The 25,998-nt window shown below is 45.7% G+C and overlaps 2 protein-coding genes across 2 annotated transcripts in view; both read right to left on the bottom strand.

Moving 5' to 3' along the window:
- Positions 1-963, bottom strand: part of LOC144942333 (carnitine O-palmitoyltransferase 1, liver isoform-like) — a 45,669-nt gene extending 44,706 nt beyond the window's left edge. The window contains exon 1 of the mRNA XM_078869139.1: positions 900-963. The gene's annotated coding sequence lies outside the window, so the exon portion shown is untranslated. The remainder of the gene's footprint in view (positions 1-899) is intronic.
- Positions 964-5,440: 4,477 nt separating this feature from the next.
- On the bottom strand, positions 5,441-17,488 carry MAK16 (MAK16 homolog). The gene is made up of 10 exons (XM_078869398.1): positions 17,321-17,488; positions 17,061-17,110; positions 15,470-15,579; positions 15,083-15,147; positions 14,782-14,933; positions 13,590-13,644; positions 12,633-12,707; positions 11,556-11,660; positions 11,048-11,116; positions 5,441-5,635 (listed from the first exon to the last, which is right to left on the bottom strand). Exons 1-10 carry the CDS (start codon positions 17,333-17,335, stop codon positions 5,471-5,473), a joined length of 861 nt encoding a protein of 286 aa, XP_078725524.1. The 5' UTR covers positions 17,336-17,488; the 3' UTR covers positions 5,441-5,470.
- Between the last annotated feature and the right edge of the window lie 8,510 nt (positions 17,489-25,998).

Genomic DNA, 25,998 nt, shown 5'->3' with positions numbered 1-25,998 from the left:
CCGCAATCGTGAATCGGCGCTCCCCGCGTGTGGTTAAAGTAACCCGCGGACAGTTTCGTCAAACCGGTAGCAAATTCCTCTTTGTTGTATTTCCTCCCACCCCCTCTCTCTCCATCTGGGCACATAAGAAGAGCCTCTTTTTTTTCGGGTCGTCGTCGTCACGGCTTCAATTAACGTGGCTAAAGAGGCATTTTGGTGGCGTTGTGAATTACCGGCGTAAGGCACTGAGAGACACACACACACGTACTAATGGTGTTATTATTGAATGATCAATGCTGAGAGAAAAGTGGGGAGGGGGGGGGGAAGAAAAATAATGGCAGGCACAGCGTGCCTCAACAATTCCGGCTGACATGGAGCGAATATGTTCAAGCTTACGTCGTGATAAAGGTGGACAGACACAACACGCAACCGACAGTCCTGTATATTAATTATAATAACACCGAATAACCATCTTTACCCTCTCGTAATTATCACAGTGAAGCGCTTGTACAGTGCTGTGAAATACATGTCAAACACCGCACAATGACGATAACCACTCACAAAATTCACAACACCACCCACCGCTACCGGCACTCACCATTCTCACTGCACACACACTCACCACACACTCGCCACCACCACCACACACTCACCACCACCACACACTCACCACCACCACACACTCACCACCACACTCTCCCCACGACCACCACTCACCACCACACACTCACCACCACACACTCACCACCACACATTCACCACCACCACACACTCACCACCACCACACACTCACCACCACACACTCACCACCACACACTCACCACCACCACACATTCACCAACACCACACATTCACCACCACCACACACTCACCACCACAACTACACACTCACCACCACACACTCACCACCACACACTCACCGCCAGAACGCAGTGCCGCAACTGCCTCACCAACAGCGGCGGCCTCTTCCTTTTATAAACACGGCCCGGTGGGGGGGGGGGTGTACAAGGGGCGGGGGATTACTTTGCTCAGCGCGCAGGCGCACAAGGCACTACTTTTTCTTCCATCGCTTTATCGTTGCGGGGAGAAACGACTGCAGTCCGCCCCGCCCTCACACCCGCGGAGCGTGCTGCGGGTGTGAGTCGCCTGAGCTGAGCCGGGCAGTAGTCGGGAATGTGAATCGTATAAAAAATTTACTTTGACATTTTTTTTTAATAAACTAAAAATAAATATTTGTACAGGTATAGCACATGGGACTTTTATTATTCATGTCCATTGAAATGTATTTCTTTGAAGTATATTAAAAGTAGCAAGGATTAAAGTAAAGTTAATATTGGTAGGAACCACCTGGTTCCACCAGCCCACAGGGGATTATTGTGTCCGTCCGTCCATCGTGAATCCAAAAATGGGAGGGGTGGGGCTGGGTGGAGAGGGGAGGGTGGGGAGGGGCTGGGTGGGGAGGGGCTGGGAGGGGAGAGGAGGGTGGGGAGGGGCTGGGTGGTGAGGGTGGGGCTGGGTGGGGAGGGTGGGGCTGGGTGGGGGGTGGGAGGGGTGGGGCCGGGTGGAAAGGGGCTGGTCACCCCGTGGTGCCCTTATAAAACTCAACATTTAACCGACTCACGTCGGCTTGTGCCCGCCCTCACAGTCGGGCATATTTGCGGAATACACCACGCCGCCGTTGACCCTGGCCATTGACCGAGCAACCCAACGTTCCTACCATCTCCCTCCGCAGAAATGTGTTAAAACTACCTTAAAATAAAAAAGTTCAGGATAGTAGTTGAGAGATGGGAGTGACGAGAGCGACTCTACCTCTCTGGTCAATGAAGAAGGATCATTGCGAACGTCGCCTATTATTATATTTGGAGTTTGCGTGCTTCTCTTTGTGTGGTCGTGTGGATTTTTTCTCCGGGTCCTCCGGTTTTCCCCTCCACATTTAAAATCGACATCACGCGTTTAGAGTATTTGGCTGCTTTACATTTCCACACGATCATGTTAAGCCACTTCGTTGAGCGATACAGCTCAGTGGGACGTACGAAAGCTTCAAATCAAGATTAAAATGTTTATAGTTTAGTTTTTGACGAACGTGTTTAGTTATTTTTTAAATCCTTTATATTAAGTTCACTTGCTTGCTTGCACGCTTACGACCGTGCAAATCTTTCGGTCGTTTTTTAACCCACTTCCCGTGATCCAATCGAGCTGACATTTTGGCACACAGACTCGTTGTGCGTGACAATTTATTTTCGTGAAAACATTTTTCCAAAATGTTCCACTTTTTAGGAAATTTTTTTTTTCATATTTTATTTAAAATACCAATGTGATAAAAATGAAACTCTTACTCAAGAAAAACAGAAATGAATAATAAAATAAAACCGATGCCACGCATATAAAGGATGTATAGTGAAAAACTTTGTTTTTACGGGTTAATTTTTGTATCCATACACCACTGTTAACGCAGTCACAAAATAGCATATTTATGCTAGAGGAATCCGATGAGCTATCAAGCTTTTTTTCACAGATGTTCAGTGAGTGCAGGTCAGAAATAATCTTTAATGAATGGCATTGGCCCATTCAAACCTGCAACTGCATCTGGGGATGTCACGCCAAGGTCCTAAAGCACCAAGTCAGCTGATGCAGCGCCACTCGATTTCCGAGCTCACTGCCTGAAACTTGAAGCAATTTGAGCAAAACGTCGTGGTTAGGCCCTCGTTAAATTCAGTATTGAAAAGCCTTAAGGCACCCGTGAGAGAGGCGCTTTAGCGGTCAGAATTTTTTCCGATACATTGGCCACGTATGAATAATAAAACATCTTTGTAAACTTTTTTGATTTAAAGCTTTCGTGACTGCAGGGATTCATATTCTTGGTTCTTTCGGTAAAGTCACGTAGAAGGGAAATAATAAAATAATATGAATATAAAACAAGAAAATTCTCACGACGTTTCGACTGCAACACAAGCAATCATCAGGTGTGAAATCCACAAAAAAATATAAATACATCTTTCTGTGGATTTCACACCTGATGATGATTGCTTGTGTTGCAGTCGAAACGTCGTGAGAATTTGTATCAGAGGTGGGACAAAGTCATTGTTATGCAAGTCCAAGTCGAGTCGCAAGTCATCAAATTCATGACTCGAGTCTGACTCGAGTCCAAGTCACATGACTCGAGTCCACATCTCATAGGCGGGACAAAGTCATTGTTATGCAAGTCCAAGTCGAGTCGCAAGTCATCAAATTCATGACTCGAGTCTGACTCGAGTCCAAGTCACATGACTCGAGTCCACACCTCTGATTTGTATTGTTTAATATGTATATTATTTTATTATTTCCCTTCTACGTGACTTTACCGAAAGAACCAAGAATATCTTTGTAAACGTGACAATCTTTGTCGAGTGGTGAGAAAACAATAATTTTTTTACATAAACTAGTACGTGGCCTGACCCGAAAAATCACACATGGATCGGTGGTAATCCATGTCTGGTGAAAAACCTCACGGAGCCGGAAGGCTTCTGGATATTTTTAGGCAAGCCTCGTTAATTTGGCCAGGATTCTACAGGATAAGTCCCTTCAAGGCAATATACATTTAGGGGCCGTCCATAAATGACGTCACGCACCTAGGGAGGGGGGTCAGACATTTGTGACGATGTATGACGAGGGGGGGGGGGGGTTGAGAAATGTGACGTCACATCAAAATGCGCAACTTTAAATAAATATAGACAACACGTTCTACTTAATTAAGACTTTTTAATAAATGTTTTCTCCTACATCAGTGCAGCGCCACATTAAATACACACTACAATGACAATAGTTAATCGATTTGAAGCGTGTTTTATTTTTGGGGGGGGGCAGAGCTTTGTGACGTCATATTTGAGGGGGGGGGGGCTTTCTTTGTGACACCATGTGACGAGGGGGGGGGGGGTCAGAAATCGTCCAAAATCGCGACATTATTTTGGACAGCCCCTTATATTAAAATTGCATTCACATTGGAATGTTTCTATGAGTTTTAACTTCAGACACAGACGAATGTCAAAATGCCTCATGTGGACCACGTGCTTTCTCAGATGCTCGACCCATCCCCTGAAACTCTCAAAATTCAAACGGTGACCTGACAGCGACACAGCGCACAAGAAATATTGACATGATGGCCTGTTCTTTAAATGTCTCTTGTTATAGAGTTCATGTTGTTATCCTGAGTTGGAAAGTGTAACAAAAAAACTTGGCAATCACAAAGTACTGCGCCCTCTGCTGGACTTAACACGCAACGTTGCCGATGCAGTAAGATGGAATCTTGTTTCATGCCTCCTGTACTGCGTTATTCAAGGGCCAGAGCAGAAATCGGTGCCGCCTAGTGGCACAGCATTAGTATCACCGATTAACTTATTTGAATAACTAATTTCAAGTGACGATCACACAATTAACTGTTCTCGGCCACATAAATAAATCGGAACCGCGGAAGTTAAGCCACCTCCTCAGGTGGTACCGACAAACGCAACATCTGGTCTCGTTGTGGCCCGGTCGAGCGTGTGTGGACCTCCGCCCGTGCTGTCGCTGCTTCGATGCTGGCGACTCCCTGTTGATGGCACAGATGGCTGAGAAAAGTGAATTCCAGACTAAGTTGGCAGTAAAAGGGTATAAATGAGACAAGAGGTCACGGGGACACGAGATAAACATTTTTTATTAGGAGCGAGCGTTCCAAAAATGTTCTGAAACACCACAATCCAGACTTGACAGCAAGCATCGTCAAACACCATTCATTGCACTCACAGCTTTCCAAGGTTTACCAAAATCGACCAATACGTGCAATGGACATCAGTCTCCAATTTACATCTTGAGAAGTTAGGTAAACCTGAAAAGGCCACATCTGAGATGAATTGAGTTTGACTACTGGTGATATTGAAATGACCCAGAGATAATGGCATCTGTGTACACCTCGGTCTTGGTGTCTAAGGGGATTCGGCAACAGGCGTATCTGTCCCTGTGTCTCTGTCTACTTGACTCCGGCTCCCTGTGTCAGTCTGCCCCATGTCTCGGGACACACAATCAGAAACTTTTTTTTTTCCTGGAGGAATCCGATCAGTCTTGAAGCTCTTTTTCAAATATGTCCAATAGAGGCAGGTCAGAAAGTTACAACAATACTAAAAAGGGTGTCCAAGGGTGTCTACCCCCCCCCCCCCACCCCCAATGTCTTTGTGTGTCTGTCCACCTTTCGCTCGGTGTCTTTCTGATCCTGGGTCCTGTCTTTAAACATTGCTCCGCGTTCCCCCGTTGTGTCCCCGTCTGCCTACCCCCCCCCCCCCGTGTCTGTTCTCGTGTCTCCATGTATATTGAACTTCTATCGCACCGTACAATACCAACTGCGTTTCTCTGTTCTGCCCTTGTCTCCATGTCTGAGTTCTCCCCGTGTTACCGTGTCTCTTTGCACCCCCCCCCCCGCCATGTCTCTATATATCTCTGCCCCCCCCCCCACCACCACCGTATCGATGTGTCAGGACAAATCTCAGCGCGACGAGGATGTTTGTCGAGGTCCCTGCGTCTCCATCTCCATCTCGTACTCGATGTCGACGTGCGGTCGCTTGAGGCGCATGATCCCCTCGCTCTTTGCTAGTGACGTTGTCGCCACCTCCTCACCCTCCTTTTCCACCTCATCCAGTCGATCCATCTCCTGTGGAAGACGAGGCCTCTCTTGAGTTATGTTGTTTTTACACGTTTTTTATTAACTCACTCTGTCTGTTGTTGTCGTTGTCGTATCCTCAAATCTTGTAACTCAATTTTTACCCACTTCCCAATGTGGTATCGACTGCAAACTTGGTATACTTATGTCATACTGATGAATAAAAATATGTATATATTTTTTTAACATTATTTTTTACATGTTATGTTTCGGCTTGGGTCTAATTGTCCACGCTCAACTCACGTTGGGCTGTAAATCACCACGGTCCCTTACGTTATGGCAAGCTTCGGGGCCACTTCCTGGAGTCGTGGAGTTCTGCCATTACTAGTACGGTACAATTCTAGATTTGAAGCTTTCGTGACTGCAATGATTCATATTCTCAGGTTTTTTCGGTAAAGTCACGTAGGTAAAAACATTAAAATTAATGAAAGTAAAATAAAACAAAACAAAAATAAAATTCACGACGTTTCGGAGGCAACACAAGTCTCCGTCATCAGGTGGGACCGTCACAGCCGAATTAGCTGCATCAAGTGAAGCAATGATTCAAGATGTAATCCCTTATAAGCAAGTTGAAGGGAGGTGGAGAGGGGGGGGGAGAGCTTATCAGGCTGTGGTAGCCAATGAATGGAAACGTATCGGGAGGGAGGAGGAGCGGTGATCAAAGACTGCACGCAGTGCTCAACACAATGAATGGAGACGTGTCGGGACGGAGGGCGAGCGGCGATCAAAGACTGCACGCAGTGCTCAACACAATGAATGGAGACGCGCCGGGACGGAGGGCGAGCGGTGATCAAAGACATCACGTAGTGCTCAACACAATGAATGGAAACGTGGCGAGCGGTGATCAAAGAACAATGAAGAGATTACTGTTAAACACTGTGGATGTTAACACTCGGTGAAGTAAATTAAAATAGTGCCTGTCAGATAAGATGGTCCAAAAAGTGTAATTAAGTCTTTTTTGCGTGGTTAATAACATCTTTCCAGTGATTACTGAGTTTGTACCCATCATCACGGTTGAAATTATGTCTGTGTTTGTATATTTGTATGGCTTCGCGTACAAACCTTTGATGGTAGCCCGGAGGTTTGCAGAGAACCTTGATCTCGGAAAAGACAATTTCATGAGAGCCCGCCGAGTTGTAGCAATGATCGGCAACGGCCGAAGAATCAGTTCTGCCGTGTTTCAGATCTGACTTGTGCTCGCGGACACGATCAGCAACATGACGTTTTGTTTCTCCAATGTAGCAATCACCACAAATGCAACTCAATTTGTAGACTCCAGGATACTGTAAGTCAGGAACGACATCCTTCACAGATGGAATCAGATCACGGATTTTATGCACTGTACTGAATCGGACTTGGATCTTATGTTTGTTTAGAATTTTGGAGATCTTTTTGGTCACGCCTGCTATGTATGGTAACGTGATAGTTTTGGTCAGAGTTTCATGTGGTTGTTTCTGTGTGGTGGGAGAGACAGCTTGGCGGATAGTGCGGTCAGAGTATCCGTTCATCCTGAGGGCCCGATGTACATGTCTTAATTCATCAGTCAGGTGGTGTTGGTCAGAAATGCCATGGGCTCTGTGGTATAGCGTTTTGATGAGAGAATTCTTTTGAGATGGGTGGTGGTGGGAATCCGGTTTCAAGTAGGAATTTGTGTGGGTGGCTTTCCTGTAGACAGAATGTCCCAAGGATCCGTCAAGCCTCCTCTTAAACAGAATATCCAAGAATGGTAGTTTACCGTCTTTCTCCACTTCCATGGTGACTCTGATAGATGGGTGTCTAGAATTGATGTGGTCCAAGAAGTGGTTCAATGCTGGGAAGGACGCAGGGTGGATGTCTGGATGGCGTCTGATTCAAACTTTTCCATGAACATGTTGGCTATAACTGGTGACAAGGGGGAGCCCATAGGGGTACCCTCATTCTGTTTGTAGAAGGTGCCATTCCAGGTAAAATAGGTGTTGGTGAGGCAATGCCTAACCAGCGCAGGTACATCAGAATTCAATCCATGTTGGACTAAGTCCTCAATTATTGTTAGGGTGTCCGGTACTGGGACTTTGGTAAACAAAGATACTACATCAAAGCTGACGAGGATGTCATCAGGAGATAGTACCATGTCCTTAACCATAGATACTAATTGGGTTGAGTTGAGTACTGCCGAAGAGGTCTTGCCTGTGAAGGGGAGCAGAGTATCTGATAGAAAACGGGCTAGTTTGTACGTCGGAGAGTTTATCGTCGACACGATGGGTCGTAGCGGGGTGCCTTCTTTATGGATTTTGGGAAGACCATAGAGTCTGGGAGGTCTTGCCGCCGATGGTTTTAGAGAGGGACGTTTGCTTGGTTCGATTAGGGAAGTCGAACTCGTGATGATACTGTTGGTTTTTGTCGTTAGGCTTTTAGTGGGATCGTTTTTAATTTTGGAGTAACTCCCATCATTAAGCAGGTCCAGGATTTTGTTGTTGTATGAATCTTTATCCATGATGACCGTGGCATTGCCCTTGTCTGCCGAGAGGATGACTATATTATCTCTCTTTTTTAAATTCGCGAGTTCAGAGCGTTCGTTTTTGCTGATGTTACTAGTGGGTTTCTTAGCATTCTTAAGAATAGTAGCTATTTCAGCTCTTGCTACATTCGCATGGATGTGTCCTATGCCTCTGAGGGCTACATCAATCTGAGAAATCATATCCTCTACTGGTATATATTTAGGGGTGACGGCGAAATTTAGTCCTTTGGCCAGTACCGTTTTTAGATTGTCAGAAATTGGAATGTGGGCTCCCCCTTGTCACCAGTTATAGCCAACATGTTCATGGAAAAGTTTGAATCAGACGCCATCCAGACATCCACCCTGCGTCCTTCCCTGTGGAAGAGATATGTGGATGACACTTTCGTCATCTGGCCACATGGCCTCCCAGCATTGAACCACTTCTTGGACCACATCAATTCTAGACACCCATCTATCAGATTCACCATGGAAGTGGAGAAAGACGGTAAACTACCATTCTTGGATATTCTGTTTAAGAGGCTTGACGGATCCTTGGGACATTCTGTCTACAGGAAAGCCACCCACACAAATTCCTACTTGAAACCGGATTCCCACCACCACCCATCTCAAAAGAATTCTCTCATCAAAACGCTATACCACAGAGCCCATGGCATTTCTGACCAACACCACCTGACTGATGAATTAAGACATGTACATCGGGCCCTCAGGATGAACGGATACTCTGACCGCACTATCCGCCAAGCTGTCTCTCCCACCACACAGAAACAACCACATGAAACTCTGACCAAAACTATCACGTTACCATACATAGCAGGCGTGACCAAAAAGATCTCCAAAATTCTAAACAAACATAAGATCCAAGTCCGATTCAGTACAGTGCATAAAATCCGTGATCTGATTCCATCTGTGAAGAATGTCGTTCCTGACTTACAGTATCCTGGAGTCTACAAATTGAGTTGCATTTGTGGTGATTGCTACATTGGAGAAACAAAACGTCATGTTGCTGATCGTGTCCGCGAGCACAAGTCAGATCTGAAACACGGCAGAACTGATTCTTCGGCCGTTGCCGATCATTGCTACAACTCGGCGGGCTCTCATGAAATTGTCTTTTCCGAGATCAAGGTTCTCTGCAAACCTCCGGGCTACCATCAAAGGTTTGTACGCGAAGCCATACAAATATACAAACACAGACATAATTTCAACCGTGATGATGGGTACAAACTCAGTAATCACTGGAAAGATGTTATTAACCACGCAAAAAAGACTTAATTACACTTTTTGGACCATCTTATCTGACAGGCACTATTTTAATTTACTTCACCGAGTGTTAACATCCACAGTGTTTAACAGTAATCTCTTCATTGTTCTTTGATCACCGCTCGCCACGTTTCCATTCATTGTGTTGAGCACTACGTGATGTCTTTGATCACCGCTCGCCCTCCGTCCCGGCGCGTCTCCATTCATTGTGTTGAGCACTGCGTGCAGTCTTTGATCGCCGCTCGCCCTCCGTCCCGACACGTCTCCATTCATTGTGTTGAGCACTGCGTGCAGTCTTTGATCACCGCTCCTCCTCCCTCCCGATACGTTTCCATTCATTGGCTACCACAGCCTGATAAGCTCTCCCCCCCCCTCTCCACCTCCCTTCAACTTGCTTATAAGGGATTACATCTTGAATCATTGCTTCACTTGATGCAGCTAATTCGGCTGTGACGGTCCCACCTGATGACGGAGACTTGTGTTGCCTCCGAAACGTCGTGAATTTTATTTTTGTTTTGTTTTATTTTACTTTCATTAATTTTAATGTTTTTACCTACGTGACTTTACCGAAAAAACCTGAGAATATAGTACGGTACATTTCATTAAAGCGTGTTTTTAAAAAAGTTTTTCTAAATATTACTTATTATTATTTATACTCCAGTCGCCAAACTGTTCCGTCATACATGGCCTAGCCCAGGAGTGAGGAACCGGTTCCTTACTGCGGGCCAAATAAGACTAAAGGGTTCTTCAAGCAGTGGCCAGTGGGACAAATGGTATTGCAGTGGCCCACCGAGCTATGATAATAATTCTGCAATAAAAAATGTCTACAATATATCACAGATATAAATGACCGTGACTCTGAGGCGCGGAGCTGAGCTCAGTGTTACTTGAAAGGCAGGCGAAAGATATGGGGCATTCAAGTGCCTCATAAAAGTGTGCGTAGGTCAGTGATTGAATGCTGTGAATGTGCAATGGGATGGGTTTCCAGATGGCAGGGGCTGCCATGGAGAAATGACGCCGAGCAGTGATGGTCCTTTCTAGATTTTAAGTTTTCGTGAAAATAAAACAAAATAAAATAAAATTTAGTCTTTTTATTTTATTTCACCTCCGTGACTTTACCGAAAGAACCAAAGAGTAGTGATGGTCCTGCCTGATCCTTGGTATAGAGAGGAGATTGTGAGTGGTGCATAGCAAGATGAGAGATGAATGAGAGGTGAGAGAGCTGCAGACAAGTACAGAGGAGTGGGTCACATGTCCAGTTATTATGAAGTTGCCACAGCCATGCGACGTCATAACGTTTGTACACATGATGCTATTAAATCACTCGGCCCACCACACGCCAACTATATTATGTGACCTGCCAGAAAATAGTTGATTAACTCTAAGTGTACTGCACGTGTGACAGAGACATGCATGTGTGATTCGGCGCATTTGGCTGCTATACATATCCAAATAATAAGCCACTTCATCGAGCTATCATTTGTAGCCAGGTCGCTTCTGAAAGCGCTAGTGGGCCTTACGTGGTAAAACAAAAATAGTTTAGTTGAGTTTGATGATGTATTTGCGGTACATGTGTGATGATAGTTGTACTGCACGTGTGACAGAGACATGCGTGTGTGATGAATGACCGATGAAGGCTGATGATTCACCTCAAAGTCACTCAAGTCGCTCTCCTCAAAGTTTTCCCCAACAACGTATTCCACTTCCCTTTCACCTTCCTGCATTTACAGACATAACCACACCATGAGCAACCATCATCATCAATTAGATCATCATCTAAACAGCATCATCAATGGCATCATCATCATCATTTTTCATACTTCGTTTCCACATCGCAATGTGTTGCTGATTTTATGTAAATAATTTAACCCATGTTTCCCTTTATAAACTCCTTTGGTCTTTTGCATTGTGAGTCTATGTAAGTCTAAGCCAGTGTATATATTAAGTTTATAGGGCTTTGCAAGTACATACAAGTCTATGGGTCTCTGTGTCTATGGGTCACTATACAAGCCTGCAGATATCTAGGTATAAAGTATATAACTGGCTGTGTAAGTCTATGGAAGTCTAAACTCTGCCACCTCCCGCTGAGAACACATAGGTGCAATGCCCGACAAGGTCTGTGATCTGTGTGCCGTGTGTGTGCGAGGGGACGCTCACCTCTTCGTTTTCCTCCTCCTCCTCACTCTCCTCGGCGCTGTCGGCATCCTGCTGCTCCAGCGCCTTGTCAAACGCGTGCGCGGGGAAGTTGTAGATGTCCCCATACTGCAAGAACAAAGATCCCCCGTGTAGCCTTAGACTTTTGGGGAAAGTGCTGTTAGCAAGCACCTGTGAAGGTCAGCATGGCACGGCACACGAGGGGGTCGGTGGCCAATACCACGTCCTGCTGCCTTTGTTTACACATCGCACCAGGTACTCATTTGAGGCAGAGTCGACCTACAGGAGGCCCATGACCAGTTCAGATAATCGTGAATGGTATTGGCCGTGAGCAGGAATCGAACTCGGGTCACTGGGTTCGTAGCACACACACACGTTTACATGGTCACGCACACACTCGGTGAATGGTGATCCAAAACAAAGCACCCCATTTTAGGCACAACAGACCCTTGGGGAAAGCGCTGTTAGCGAGCATCTATGAAGGCTCGCACTGCACACGAGGGGGTGGGTGGCCGGCACCACGCCCGGCTGCCTTTGTCTCTCAAGTGGCAAAGTTTACACAACGCACTAGGTACTCATTGAAGGTTGAGTCGACCTAGGGGAGTCCCTGGTTCAGATATATATTCATCACCAATGTTGGCCCTCGGCAGGAATCGAACTCGGGTCACTGGGTTATTTGCGCAGCGCGCGAACCGCTGCTTAACAACAAGCTTCAGGAACTCTGTATGGAGCTAGAGCTCTTTAGGAAGTGTTCAAAGCGAGGATGGGTTTTGTTCTTCGAACACGGGGCGTGCAGTAGTCTCGCTGGCGGCTTCACACCGATTACGATTAAGTTCTGGCCGAAGGCAAACAGGGTCAAGATCCTCCAGGTTAAGGCCACTAATTGACAAGGCATGACCAGTGAATGATTGGTGGAGACTTATGCCCAGCTGCTACGTATAGGTGCAGTAGTGTCAAAGCAACTTGAGAATGTGCATTTTGCAGTTGGCTGCCGGAGCCTTTGCATTACCCCAGACGATCGGGGGAGGAGAAGGTGAAAGTGGCGTGCATGTGCGTGTACGCGCACGCGTCACCCCGTACCGTTCCTTGCTTCAACCTCTCCAGCAGCTCCTTCTCGATGGCATTCTCCAGCTGAGCGGCGACCAGGGCCTTTTCCTGTCACGAACAAAGCACCGGGTTATATATCGGCGAGGTCTCTTCACGACGTTAATGATGAAAACTACATTAATTAGCAGGAAGCCAACAATCCCATACGTATGCATGCAACAATCCCAAACTGATAATTGGTTTTTTTACCCTTCTATCTGGCAACAAAACTGACACCTCTTTTTTTTATATATATAAGGAGTCATGTTTGCATAGACCACAATACCTGCAGTCATAATGCAAACAAAAAACATTATGACTGCAGGTATTGTGGTCTATGCAAACATGACTCCTTGTAAAAAAAAGAGGTGTCAGTTTTGTTGCCAGATAGAAGGGTAAAAAAAAAACAATTATCAATCCCAAACTGCTTTTTGTGTTCAGTTTGTTGAACTTCTTTCGCACCGCACGTAGCCAAGCATGCTAATCGGAGGTGCGGGGGAAGGACAATAAAATGAACACAAAACAAAGTTCTAAAGAAATTAGTTTTCAATCTAGATGTAGCCATCCCCACCAGATCACTCACCCAATCCCTTTCTGCCTCCCTCTTCTGCCTCATTTTACCTCCCTCCCTGTGTGCAAGAAATTCCAAAACTGTCCCCTCAGAATGTGTCTCCCAGTTAACAACGTGGTTCTCAACTCTTTTGGTATGATGGTGACCCTCCAAACAAGTCGAATGGTTACGAAGGCCACAATACACAGAGCTCATATCCACGTTTCTAATCAACACAGTCCTAGTTAAGGAACTTGTTTCAAGCTGTGCATTAATGTATTTCGTCCCCGCAACTTGGCACCGATGTTCCCTGCGAACATTCAAAAGTCCTCCTACACGGTATCCATGCCACAATCAGCACCCCTGCATTGAGAACCCAAGGTTTAACAAGGCGTTCTTACCTCTCTCCTTTTCTCCCTGCGCTCCACCTTCTGACTCAAGGGGACCAGCTTCCTCCTGCAACAGACCAGACACACACAGGGATAGGGGTCGGGTATCATTGCAAAATGAGTAAATTTCTACTCGTGCAATTCTGATAGTGTCTGCGTTGATAGCCTTGCGCTAAGTTTAACATAGTCTGCAGGAGTTTTGTAGCAGGGGGCGATATTGCGATTCGAATGCTAAACTGAGTAAAGTGCTGGCAGTTTTTTTTTCTGGCAAACTTGGGAGTGTGACGCGGGCACACAATTGCCTTCTTGTTTCAAATAAAAACTGGGGTTCTTTTACGTACAATGTAAAGCAGACGATAATGTTTTCATGAATACACCCACAGTAATAACCAGGACGTGCGTTGCCATATTCGAGCTGCAATCCTCTGCAACAAGCGGTGAAGAACGCCACGGTGGAGAGATGTTACCTTCCTCAACACGTTGCCTTTCGCGACCAATATCATCCATAATATAGGTTTTTTGGTTTAGATCGAGTAACTACGCGTCGTTAAACCTGCCACCACCCGACACAGCCAATTAGTCAGGTTTGTCATGTAAACAAAACGTGGTGGCGGGTTTGGGTGGTGGTAGGTTTAACGACACATTTATAGTTACGCAATCTAATATATGTCCTCTTCCTCGCCTGGTATACAGGAGGTCGGGGATGTGATCCAGACCCTGACGTCTGCTGTATATTTGGACTGTGGTCACGTGGATTTTTTCCTCCGGGTCCTCTGGTTTTCCCTCCACATTTAGAAACATGCGTTTTGATTATCTGGCTGCCATACATCTCCACATGATAAGCCACTCCGTTGAACTAATAGCACAGTGGGCTTTACCTGGTAAAATAAATTTTTTTTTGTGATTTGCTTACCTTCTTATACTTTGCACTCCTATCATGTTTTTGTATTGTTTGTTGTTCTAATGTTCTTACCCTTCCCCTACTGGACATCTGTGAAAAACAGCTTTCAAGCGCATCGGATTCCTCCTCCAGTATAAATAACTATTCAGATTCTGAAAACGTGCTACCACTGGCACATACGCGTCACCGCTGGGCCACGTATATCCTCCACCAATTTTATTTCTATGACAAAAACCGAAACGTGTCACAGCCCCCACAGAGCCCGCGTGCGAGTCGTCGTGCGAAGGGGAGCTCCCCGCTTACGTGCGCTTGAGCGTGAGCTTGCGGATGCGAATGAGGTACTGCGTGATCTTGGTGAGGCGCTGTTTGCACTTGTGCCTCAGGAAGCGAGGCCAGTAGAGCAGCGCTTCGTCGATCTGCTCAAGCGCCCGCTCATAGCACTTGCTGAGCTTGACCTGCGCGCGGGGGGGGGGGGTAAACCGACGGTCACAATGGAGTTGTACTGCTCGAGCGTGCGGTCCAAATGAGACGGTACGGACACAAAATACAAGATGGATGTACAAATGAAAAGGACAATGGAAATTACCCCCGCACCCGAACGCACCTTTTCCCACATGCGGGCAGGGAAGGCAGCTCTTTCGATTACCTTCATGTACAGGTAGCAAATACCTGCACACACACACACATACACACACATTAAGACAAGCAATTTCCATGTAGTCTACGTATACTAACGGAGCAAGTGCTGTGATCAAACACCTTTTGTTTGTATGTGCAAGCACCACACTAGGTACTCATTTAAGTGATGATAAAATGTTCAGGACAGGTTCAGATGCACGAAGAGATGAACAAGCGTGTGTGATGATCAGTGGCAGTGCGGGACTACACATTTGTTTTGGCATGTATCCATACACGTGTACATATACTTTAATCAAGATTGACGTGTACATATGTAAAGGTGTGCGTGCAAGTGTGCTTGTGCGAATATTACCCTTCTCCTCCCGCACCGTTGCGTACTGGCTGTTGGCCAGGGGACACGATGATCTGTTGCACAAGCCCGTCGTGTTGTATTCATTGCGGCAAAAGTTCTGTGTCTTGGTCCTGAAAAAACAATAACACGCGACCTCTTAACGAGTTTCCACGAGCCACAAAAACGAGGGTTTGAACTTGAGTTGCCATCCAGTGTTTCCGCATTTTTCGTCAACTCGATTTGGACCCTGAATATAGGCTGCAGCACGAATTTCCCTGGCTGATATTGCCTCACCGGCTAGCCCGAATTCCCTCCGACAGAATTGAGGCCGTGTGGAATTACGTAACCATAAATTATACAAATTTCACTATTACGAGAAAAAAATTTGGAGTGGTGGCAGCAACATTTGATTAATCGTGTATTTATTTCGCTTTCAACGATTAATTCTGCAACAGTGCCATCCTAACCTTTGGCTGAGAAAGTTACATTGGGAACGACTTGACAAACCCGTGTGATAACTCGGCAAATCACGTAAATTCCGCTTTGCTTTATCTAACTTGAGTGGCCTTTCAGCTGGAGTTCTTGGTCACATAAGGCCACCTCTGGTAAACTCAAGTCGTCTGTCCCATATAGACAAGATACATTAAAATGTGGTACAACTTGTGTATGCTATCGGTCAACCTTCTTTGCTCAAGTAGGTGGCTCAAACGCATCTGCTGCCCCAAGATTCTAAAACAGCTGTTCCCAACCCGAGGACTGTGGCCTACTGATGGTCAACAATGCAAATGGAAAGTGGTCCACGGAACTGGCACAGATAGAACGACTCAAGAATAGTTTTAATTTCGAAAACTGTAATGGTTGACAGTGATCGGAGCGTCCAGAAAGATTATGGACTGGTCAAGAATTCCCTTTCTCCCTGCCTCAAGTCCAGTCTCAAGACCAATTATTACTCTGCCCACGACTGCCTGCCTGTTCCTCGCTCTAAAATAAACGTGCATCGGTGATGTGGTCGCATCTCGATACTGCACGAACCCAAACCGAATTGTATTTTCTTTGAACCCATCTACGTGACTTTACCGAAAGACGCAAACAATACGCATTGTCTTCTTGGTTCTGTCGGTAAAGTCACGTAGAAGGGAAATAATAAAATAAAAATAATAATTAATTTCTTTGTTTTCTTTTTTATAATAATAAAAATAAAACATAAAAAGGTATTATGTTGTATTTTTTATTATTTTTATTTCCCTTCTACGTGACTTTACCGAAAGAACCAAGAAGATGAATCCCTGCAGTCACGAAAGCTTTAAATCGAAATTTAATACGAATTGTATTTTACAGAAAAGTTGGATGACCCACTCTGTCTGAAAGGCCCACTCCGCTGTAATGTTAAGTGGGCTGGGCAAGTAAACTTCTTCACGGCTCACATCAGCGAGCCTGTGATATTTGAACATGTTCTGGAACCTGCCATGTACCCACCGAACCTCACTAATCCTCACTCACCAACGTGGTAAAGTGAAGCACTGCCCCTGCTCCAACTATCCCGACGAGCAATCACGGCGTAGGGGAGGCCTTCATCCACGAGATCAACGGGCTACGTTCAAATACAACTTACTTGACTTTGAAGGAGCAGAACTGCTTGTTTCCGACAATGTCCCAGATCACCTGCGAGACCAAAACAGCAAGGAAATTAGCCTATTTTAAAATTAAAGTCGCCATCAAGGCAGACCCGAGGTTGCAAGGCCGAAGCCTACGTGCCTCGCCTGAGCGGCTCTGCCGGGGAAGGCGACCCATGGTCGGCCAAAGGCACCGCGCCACACACCCCCCCACCCCACACCCGCGCGGTCAGTATTCGACGATGAAATAAAAACTTACGTCGTCGTGCTGCATGGCGGCGAGAAGGACTGAACGCGTGTGTGACTTGTAGCGCGACTCTGTGCTTGAGAAAGGGAAATGTTTTATTTTATTTCAGTCGCAGCGTGAGCGACAAATTTAAAAGCGACACGTGCGTGAGGTAGGAACCGGGTGCCGCCCGGAACCGGATCCCGGAAAAGGGGCTTCTTGCCTGGGATCCGGTTCCTCAGAGAGAGTTTCCTTTTGTGAACAAATCAATAATTTAGACACAAACTCTTTGGTTCTTTCGGTAAAGTCACGTAGAAGGGAAATAATAAAATAGTGCAAACATAAAACAATAAAAATTATCACGACGTTTCGACTGCAACACAAGCAATCATCATCAGGTGTGAAATTCACAGCAAGAAAATTTGTTTTCTCCTACAACATCAGAGTTTAGCGCCACATTAAATGCGCACTACAATGACAATAGTTTAAAGCGATTTGAAGCATGTTTTATTTGGGGGGGCAGAGCTTTGTGACGTTATATTTGAGGGGGGGGGTCTGACTTTTTGTGACGTCGTGTGACTAAGGGGGGGGGGCAGAGCTTTGTGACGTCATATTTGAGGGGGGGGGGGTCTGACTTTTTGTGACGTCGTGTGACAAGAGGGGGGGGGCAGAGCTTTGTGATGTCATATTTGAGGGGGGGGGGGGTCTGACTTTTTGTGACGTCGTGTGACTAAGAGGGGGGGGGGCAGAGCTTTGTGACGTCATATTTGAGGGGGGGGGGGTCTGACTTTTTGTGACGTCGTGTGACTAAGAGGAGGGGGGGCAGAGCTTTGTGATGTCATATTTGAGGGGGGGGGGGTCTGACTTTTTGTGACGTCGTGTGACTAAGAGGAGGGGGGCAGAGCTTTGTGATGTCATATTTGAGGGGGGGGGGGTCTGACTTTTTGTGACGTCGTGTGACTAAGAGGGGGGGGGGGGCAGAGCTTTGTGACGTCATATTTGAGGGGGGGGGGGTCTGACTTTTTGTGACGTCGTGTGACTAAGAGGGGGGGGGGCAGAGCTTTGTGATGTCATATTTGAGGGGGGGGGGTCTGACTTTTTGTGACGTCGTGTGACTAAGAGGGGGGGGGCAGAGCTTTGTGATGTCATATTTGAGGGGGGGGGGTCTGACTTTTTGTGACGTCGTGTGACTAAGAGGAGGGGGGGCAGAGCTTTGTGATGTCATATTTGAGGGGGGGGGGGTCTGACTTTTTGTGACGTCGTGTGACTAAGAGGGGGGGGGGCAGAGCTTTGTGACGTCATATTTGAGGGGGGGGGGGTCTGACTTTTTGTGACGTCGTGTGACTAAGAGGAGGGGGGGCAGAGCTTTGTGACGTCATATTTGAGGGGGGGGTCTGACTTTTTGTGACGTCGTGTGACTAAGAGGGGGGGGCAGAGCTTTGTGATGTCATATTTGAGGGGGGGGGGTCTGACTTTTTGTGACGCCGTGTGACGAAGGGGGGGGGAGTAAAAAAATCGTCCAAAATCGCGTGACGTCATTTATGGACGGCCCCTAACTGGGGCTTTCCCGGTGAACAAAAAATTTCCAGTTTTTAGTTTATACGCCTCATTCCCATACACAGTATGTCTGGCCACGTAATTTTTACGCATTCTATCAGCCGCACGGTCTACTGCAAGTGCATAATGTCATCAGTGTTTGTTCCATGCAAGAAAAACTCTTTGATCGGTTTCAAAATTCAGTGTCTCATCGACAGCCAGGCTTGCTTGAATCAATACTGGAACTTTGAAGAACCAATGCGTTGGCAAGTGCTTGCACAAGCACAATTAATAACAAAAGAGGTAACGCTATCGTCAATTAATCAAACAAATATTTACAAAAGGCGACGTTTCGAACAATGGCCCTTCTTCACAGCTTGTGGGACATGATGTGCAATACGTACCGCACTATGCTATTGTTTGTCCGCCGGATGGCGCCACCACTCATTGCGTTAAGCACGTTAAACATTCTTTATTTAAAGCTTTCGTGACTGCAGGGATTCATATTCTTGGTTCTTTCGGGAAAGTCAGGTAGAAGGGAAACAAGAAAATAATTAAAACATTAAACAATAAAAATTCTCACGACGTTTCAACTGCAACACAAGCAATCATCATCAGGTGTGAAATCCACAGCAATAAAAAAAAATTCAATTTGAAATCCACAGCTGATGATGATTGCTTGTGTTGCAGTCGAAACGTCGTGAGAATTTTATTGTTTTATATTTGTATTATTTTATTGTTTCCCTTCTACGTGACTTTACCAAAAGAACCAAGAATGCACGTTAAACATTTTGGTCATTTTGTTTAAACCAAGGACAAAAAATCATAAGTGGCACATATTCCAGCATCAAAGTGACATTGATCCAAGATTTCCTCCGCTCAAAATGAATATGTATTTATACTGGAGGAATCCGATGAACTATAAAGCTCTTTTTCACAGATGTCCACTAGTGGCCCATCTGATACATGTTTTCATGTTAAACTAAATACAACTAATACCGTAATTTAGACGTAGTGTGTGTTGTATGTAGTTTGTAGCAGTGTATCTATCCAGTGTGTGTAGTATACTGTGCATCTTATATTATACGTATTTATCATCCATATTATAGGTTTTTTTGGGTTAAATCACGTAATGTTGATGTACTAGTAACGAATTGGCATGCTCTTTTTACGTGACAAACCTTACTAATTGGCTGTGTGTGGTGGTGGCGGGTTTAACGACACGTTTATATTTATGCGATCTAACCCAAATAAACTATATTATGAATGATATTGGTCGCGAAAGCCTACGTGTTAAACTATGCATTTATCGTATAGTATATTGAGTGCATATTGTATATATTGTCTTCACTGTATGTTGTATGGAGCACTATTTATTTGTTAAAAGTCTGTTGTGACGTATTGTGTGACGTAGGATTAATATAGAGGAATTATTTTCATGTTTCATTAAAATTATAATTGATCACGAATGTAATTCCGAGAACATGTGTGCTTTAAATTGACACAGAAAGAGGAACACGTGGCTTAGAGAACAAACTAGCAAAGAAAGACAGGGTGAGAAATGTAGAAGTGAGAGGAAGACTCAAAGTGGTATAAATCACAGAGAAGATGAGAGAGAAAAGGCTGGTGTGGTTCGGCCATGTGGAGAGACATTATGTGGGTCAGAAGGTGTCAAGTGATGCAAGTGGAAGGAAAGAGATCAATAGGAAGCCAGAAGACGTGGGGGAGGGGGCGATGTGGTGCGATAGGATCATGGTGCAGGACAGGGCAGCGTGGAGAAGGTTGGCACATGAGTGGGACAAACGCGTGGAAGAAGAAGACTAAAGGCATCATACTGGTAGGAACCCACTGGTTCCACCAGCCCACAGGGGATTATTGTGTCCGTCCGTCCGTCGTGCAGGGAGGGGCTGGGTGGGGAGGGAGGGGCTGGGTGGGGAGAAGAAGGTGGGGAGGGGCTGGGTGGGGAGGGTGGGGAGGGGCTGGGTGAGGAGGGTGGGGAGGGGCTGGGTGGGGAGGGTGGGGAGGGGCTGGGTGAGGAGGGTGGGGAGGAGCTGGGTGGGGAGGGGCTGGGTGGGGAGGGTGGGGAGGGGCTGGGTGAGGAGGGTGGGGAGGGGCTGGGTGAGGAGGGTGGGGAGGGGCTGGGTGGGGAGGGTGGGGAGGGGCTGGGTGAGGAGGGTGGGGAGGGGCTGGGTGGGGAGGGTGGGGAGGGGCTGGGTGAGGAGGGTGGGGAGGAGCTGGGTGGGGAGGGGCTGGGTGGGGAGGGGCTGGTCACCCCGTGGTGCCCTTATGAAACTCAACGTTGCGCCCGAAGCGTTGCGCCCGAAACGTCGTGATTTATTTTATTTTATACCTACGTGACTTTACCGAAAGAACCAAAGAGTATGGATTCCTGCAGTCACGAAACCTTCAAATCAAAATAGGTAGTCAATAGTGCTACGTGCTACATTTGCTACAGCAGCAAAATAAATTCTACACTACTGAACTATGGCCCCACACTCTCTCACTTGATACAGCTATCGTGCTGTGACGGTTCCACCTGAAGACGGAAGCTTGTGTTGCCTCCGAAACGTCGTGATTTTTATTTTATTTTTATTTTACTTTTATTAATTTACATTTTTACCTACGTGACTTTACCGAAAAAATCTAAGAATATGGCCCCACACGTCTATGCTCCCAACCATTAACTGATCTTCGTGGTGAAGTATGGTAAAATAACCCCCATTTACTCGTACGTTGTGGTGGGGAGGTTGCTTATCAAGCAATCAATTGATTAAAGATGGGGAGTGTTTGTCTGTGTCTGTTCTGTAGTTTTAGCTTTAGCGCACTGCGCTACGAACCCGGTGACCTGAATTCGATTCCCACTCACGGCGATGAATCTAAACCGGTCATGGGCCTCCTCTAGGTCGACTCGGTGTGTAAACATCACCAGTGGGGAGACAAAGGCGGCCGGGGGTGGTGCTGGCCACCCACCCCCTCGTGTGCCTTTCCCGGCCATCACAGGCCGACTAGACATCTGTGAAAAAGAGCTTTAGAGTTCATCGGATTTCTCCAGTATCAATCAATATTCTGACCCTGATGCTCCCTCACAGCACTTGCCCCTCCCCCCAAACAACAGTCTGTTCCAGACTACAGGGGGGACCTTTGTCTTTGTAACTTCCACGTCACACAAAAGCCCCCGTGGTTAAATTTAGCAAAGTCTCATGCACACACGCACACACGCCTCGCTGGGGAATTTCCACAAGAAAATGAGAAGGAGATTTTCTTTAAAAAAAAACGTACCTTTAACAGTGTCGTAATACTCTTTGAGTTTTTTCGGTTAAAATATAAAATAAGTTAAAATAAGTTAAATGAAAACAAATAAAATTTATATATTTATGTCAGTTCTTATTTAATATTTGTTTTCATTTTTATTTAAATGAAAACAAATACAATTTTATGAAAACAAATACAATTTTATTTGTTTTCATTTTTATTTATTTTATATTTTTTACCTACGTGACTTAACCGAAAACAACAAAGAGTATGGATCCTTGCAGTCACGAAAACTTCAAATCTAGTGTCGTAATACTTTCCCGTTTCGTAATTCGTACCTTGTGCTATATTAGCACTTTGCACGTAGCGTTTTGCCATCGGCAAGTGCGATTTCCCTTTGCATTTGGTAATTATTTTGAATGTTAACCTTTTTTTCACAACAGAGCGATAATTCTGAAGCAGCTACTTTGATTTAAAGCTTTCGTGACTGCAGGGATTCATATTATTGGTTCTTATATTTTTATTATTTTATTATTTCCCTTCTACGTGACTTTACCGAAAGAACCAAGAATATGAATATTCTATATTCAGGGTATATTGTAAAGTAAACAAAGTAAATAGATTTGTTTCCACACTTTACCCAACATGTTTTTGTCAGTGTTTATTATTATAATTCTTATCCTCGTTATAGCAGCTCATTCAAATGCACCACTTACAATGCCATCGTATCAATTCTAGATTTGAAGTTTTCGTGACTGCAAGGATTCATACTCTTTTTTCGATAAACGTGACTTTACCGAAAAAACCAAATAGTAATGCCATCGTATCTTAAGGTCACATTCGTATGTTGCTTTTTCATGGTGAAATTCGGTTTTCCAAATCGGAACTCTACACCACTTTATTATTTTCTTTAATCCGTCATTTTGAACCACCTTCAATCACTGCCCGAGGGTTTTTAGATGCAATTTGTGGTGGTGGTGGTGATGATGATGCTTTGGCAAGTGGTGTGCAACTAAAACTCAACACATTCGTCGGTAACACTGTGGCTTTAAAATAAACAAATATATAATCAATGACGTTTCGGGCAATGACCCGGACTGAATAGCTTATGAACGGCCATAGAACATGAAGGACTATTGCCCTTAACGATGACTATTATACATTTGTCAGTTCTTATTTAAGAATAAGTGAGTTGAGTTTGTTCGGTGTACGTTTCATGTACAGCACGATGATTGTTTTGCATTTAGGCCTCTCAAGAAGCCAATGGGGAGGTAATTCCACATTCCCATAACGGTAACTCATATCTCCATCCATTCTTGGATGTATATTGTTTAGCCATCATCAATCCATTGATGGATAAAACCTAGGCAGAAGGTCGAGGGCGTTTTGGTGGTGAGCTTAGCAATGGAGCGGGGAACGATTTGGTGGAATTTAGCATTTGAGAGTTCTTGCAAATGGAGACGTCAGGTAAAATTAAGACACAAAAATATGTCTTTTATGCATTTTGTGGCGTAATGTGAGCATATTACGTTGGGGTTTGTTTTTTTTTCGTGTTCGTATCGTCCCAGTTGAATGGGTTAGCACGGATTTATATCCTCAAAACATTCCCCCCCCCCCCTCCATAAACAAAAGAGAATATTTGGCTGCTATAAATTTACACATAAGCCACTGCGTTGAGCTATCATTTGTGGCCAGGTCGCTATTGATAAATAAGTTAATAGCTTTGTGGGCCTTACTTGGTAAGAAAAAACTATTTAGTTTTATTTGGACCGTATTTTTTTCTTTCAGGGATTTGTTTACCTTTCCCATATTTTTTGCACTCCTATGTTTTTTTTTATATCGTTTGTTGCTGTAAGGTTCTGGACATATGTGGGAAAAGAGCTTTATAGCTCATCGGAATCCTCTGGTACAAAAAATGTTTTGGTTCTGATGGACATGGGGGCGGGGCGATCACAGCTACTCCGATCCGATTGGTGTAAATTGTGGGTGGGGGGGGGAGACCCCTCCGGCAGGGGGCGGAGCCAATATTTGTCCTTGCAGCCAATCGGATGACAGTTGCGCCCCCGCCGTTCGTCTTTGCAGGGGGCAGACTTCTTCGCCCGGGTAGCAACAGAGGGTCCCGCGCTGCCCATTGGTCGGTCGCGCGCCGTCACGTGATGTTTACAACCCGCTGGCGGCTGTGCGCGTGACCCCGCCCCCGCAAGGTCTTTGGCAATTCAAGGCTCATTGAGCCTTTTAAACATCTTTTATGTTTAAAGAAAGCAATAAACTACGTTGCATTAGCTTTTATTGACCATTTGATGCATTTACATGGCAAAGATTTAAACATTGTTTTTAACTATGTGCAAGTAAAAAACAAAGATCCTTTCGAGACCATTTGCAACGCTTAAGACGATTCTGTGGCCATATTCGTACGGATTGACCAAACATTTTATTTTGTATTTCGCTAAATTAGAATTGTTGCAAACATATAAAAGGACCTATAAAGATAACTCTGCGTTTGTACGTCATTATGCAACGTGGTTCGTTGCCAGTCTGGGGAAAATATCCGTGGAATGTACACGTAGAATTACAATTTTAAGAGTTAAAGCCGAACGTTGGACTTAACGAAATTGCAGCTTTGCACTGTTTTAAGTTCATGCAGAGCGTATTAATGCAAATTGTACACTCCGTTTCCCTGCTATAGTAGAGTGTCAATGCATTATTTCATTAAAAATGTCAACCTACCTCTACCCTAAATGTGCAAAGTCTCATGCTCTCTTGCATTACTTTAATTTAAAACAAACGTTGAAAAACATTGCCCATCGAGATGAGTTTAGTTATTTAAGGGAGCCTTCGCTGTGCCCGACGTCATAACAATATGCAGCTCAAGCTTCGACGCGTGACCAGGGGATTAGCCAATCAGCACGCGCGACGCCAACCCCCTTCGCCTGACGACAGCGCGGGGAGCAAACGTTTCCTGCACTCTGATTGGTTAATTCCATTTTTTTTGTTAGCAACAACCAATCACGAGCGACAATTCGCATCTCAACCCGCGGTTCACAACACCCCCCCCCCTCATCTTTCTCGGCAACCAATCACAATCGCCCTGACGGAATTCGCGCTCGAGTTATGCAAATGAGGCGTACGTGCGGGGGCGGGGATCGACCTCCGGGGGGTGGGGGGAGGAGAAAAAAAACCGAAGCATCTTCTGGAAGAGGTAGAAGCCACGGCGGGGGATGGGGCTCCATTCACTTACACGGTCATCGTCTTCCGGAAGTCTCTACCGTACACTCAGCGGCGGTGACGTCTTCTGGAAGAGGTAAAAGCCACGGCGGGGGGAGGGGGAGGGCTTCATTCACTAACACGGTCATTGTCTTCCGGAAGACGCTACCAGTAAAAAAAACACTCAGTGGCGGTAGCGTCTTCTGGAAAAGGTAAAAGCCACGGCGGGGAGAGGGGGGGCTCCATTCACTTACACGGTCATCGTCTTCCGGAAGACTATACCGTACACGCAGTGGCTGTGGCGTCTTCTGGAAGAGGTAGAAGCCAAGGTGGGCGGGGAGTGGGGCTCCATTCACTTACACGGTCATCGTCTTCCGGAAGACGCTACCGTAAAACAAACACTCAGTGGTGGTAGCGTCTTCTGGAAGAGGTAGAATCTTGCGGACGAGGTAGACGTCCCGGGGCCGAGGGGAGGAGGGGGCTCCGTTAACCTATGCGGTCACCGTCTTCCGGAAGACTCTACCGTAAAAAAAAACACTCAGTGGCGGTAGCGTCTTCCGGAAGAGGTAGAATCTTCCGGACGAGGTAGAAGTTCCGGGGCAGAGGGGGAGGGGGGGGCTCCGTTAACCTATGCGGTCATCGTCTTCCGGAAGACGCCACTGTCAGAAAAAAAACGCGGTGGATTCTATAAAAGACGCCGTCGCGCGCCTCTTCGGCGT

The sequence above is a fragment of the Lampetra fluviatilis genome, chromosome 27, assembly GCF_964198595.1.
Source record: "Lampetra fluviatilis chromosome 27, kcLamFluv1.1, whole genome shotgun sequence".
Taxonomy (NCBI): domain Eukaryota; kingdom Metazoa; phylum Chordata; class Hyperoartia; order Petromyzontiformes; family Petromyzontidae; genus Lampetra; species Lampetra fluviatilis.
Note: the sequence above shows the minus strand (reverse complement) of the source record. Positions and strands in the feature narration are given on the sequence as shown.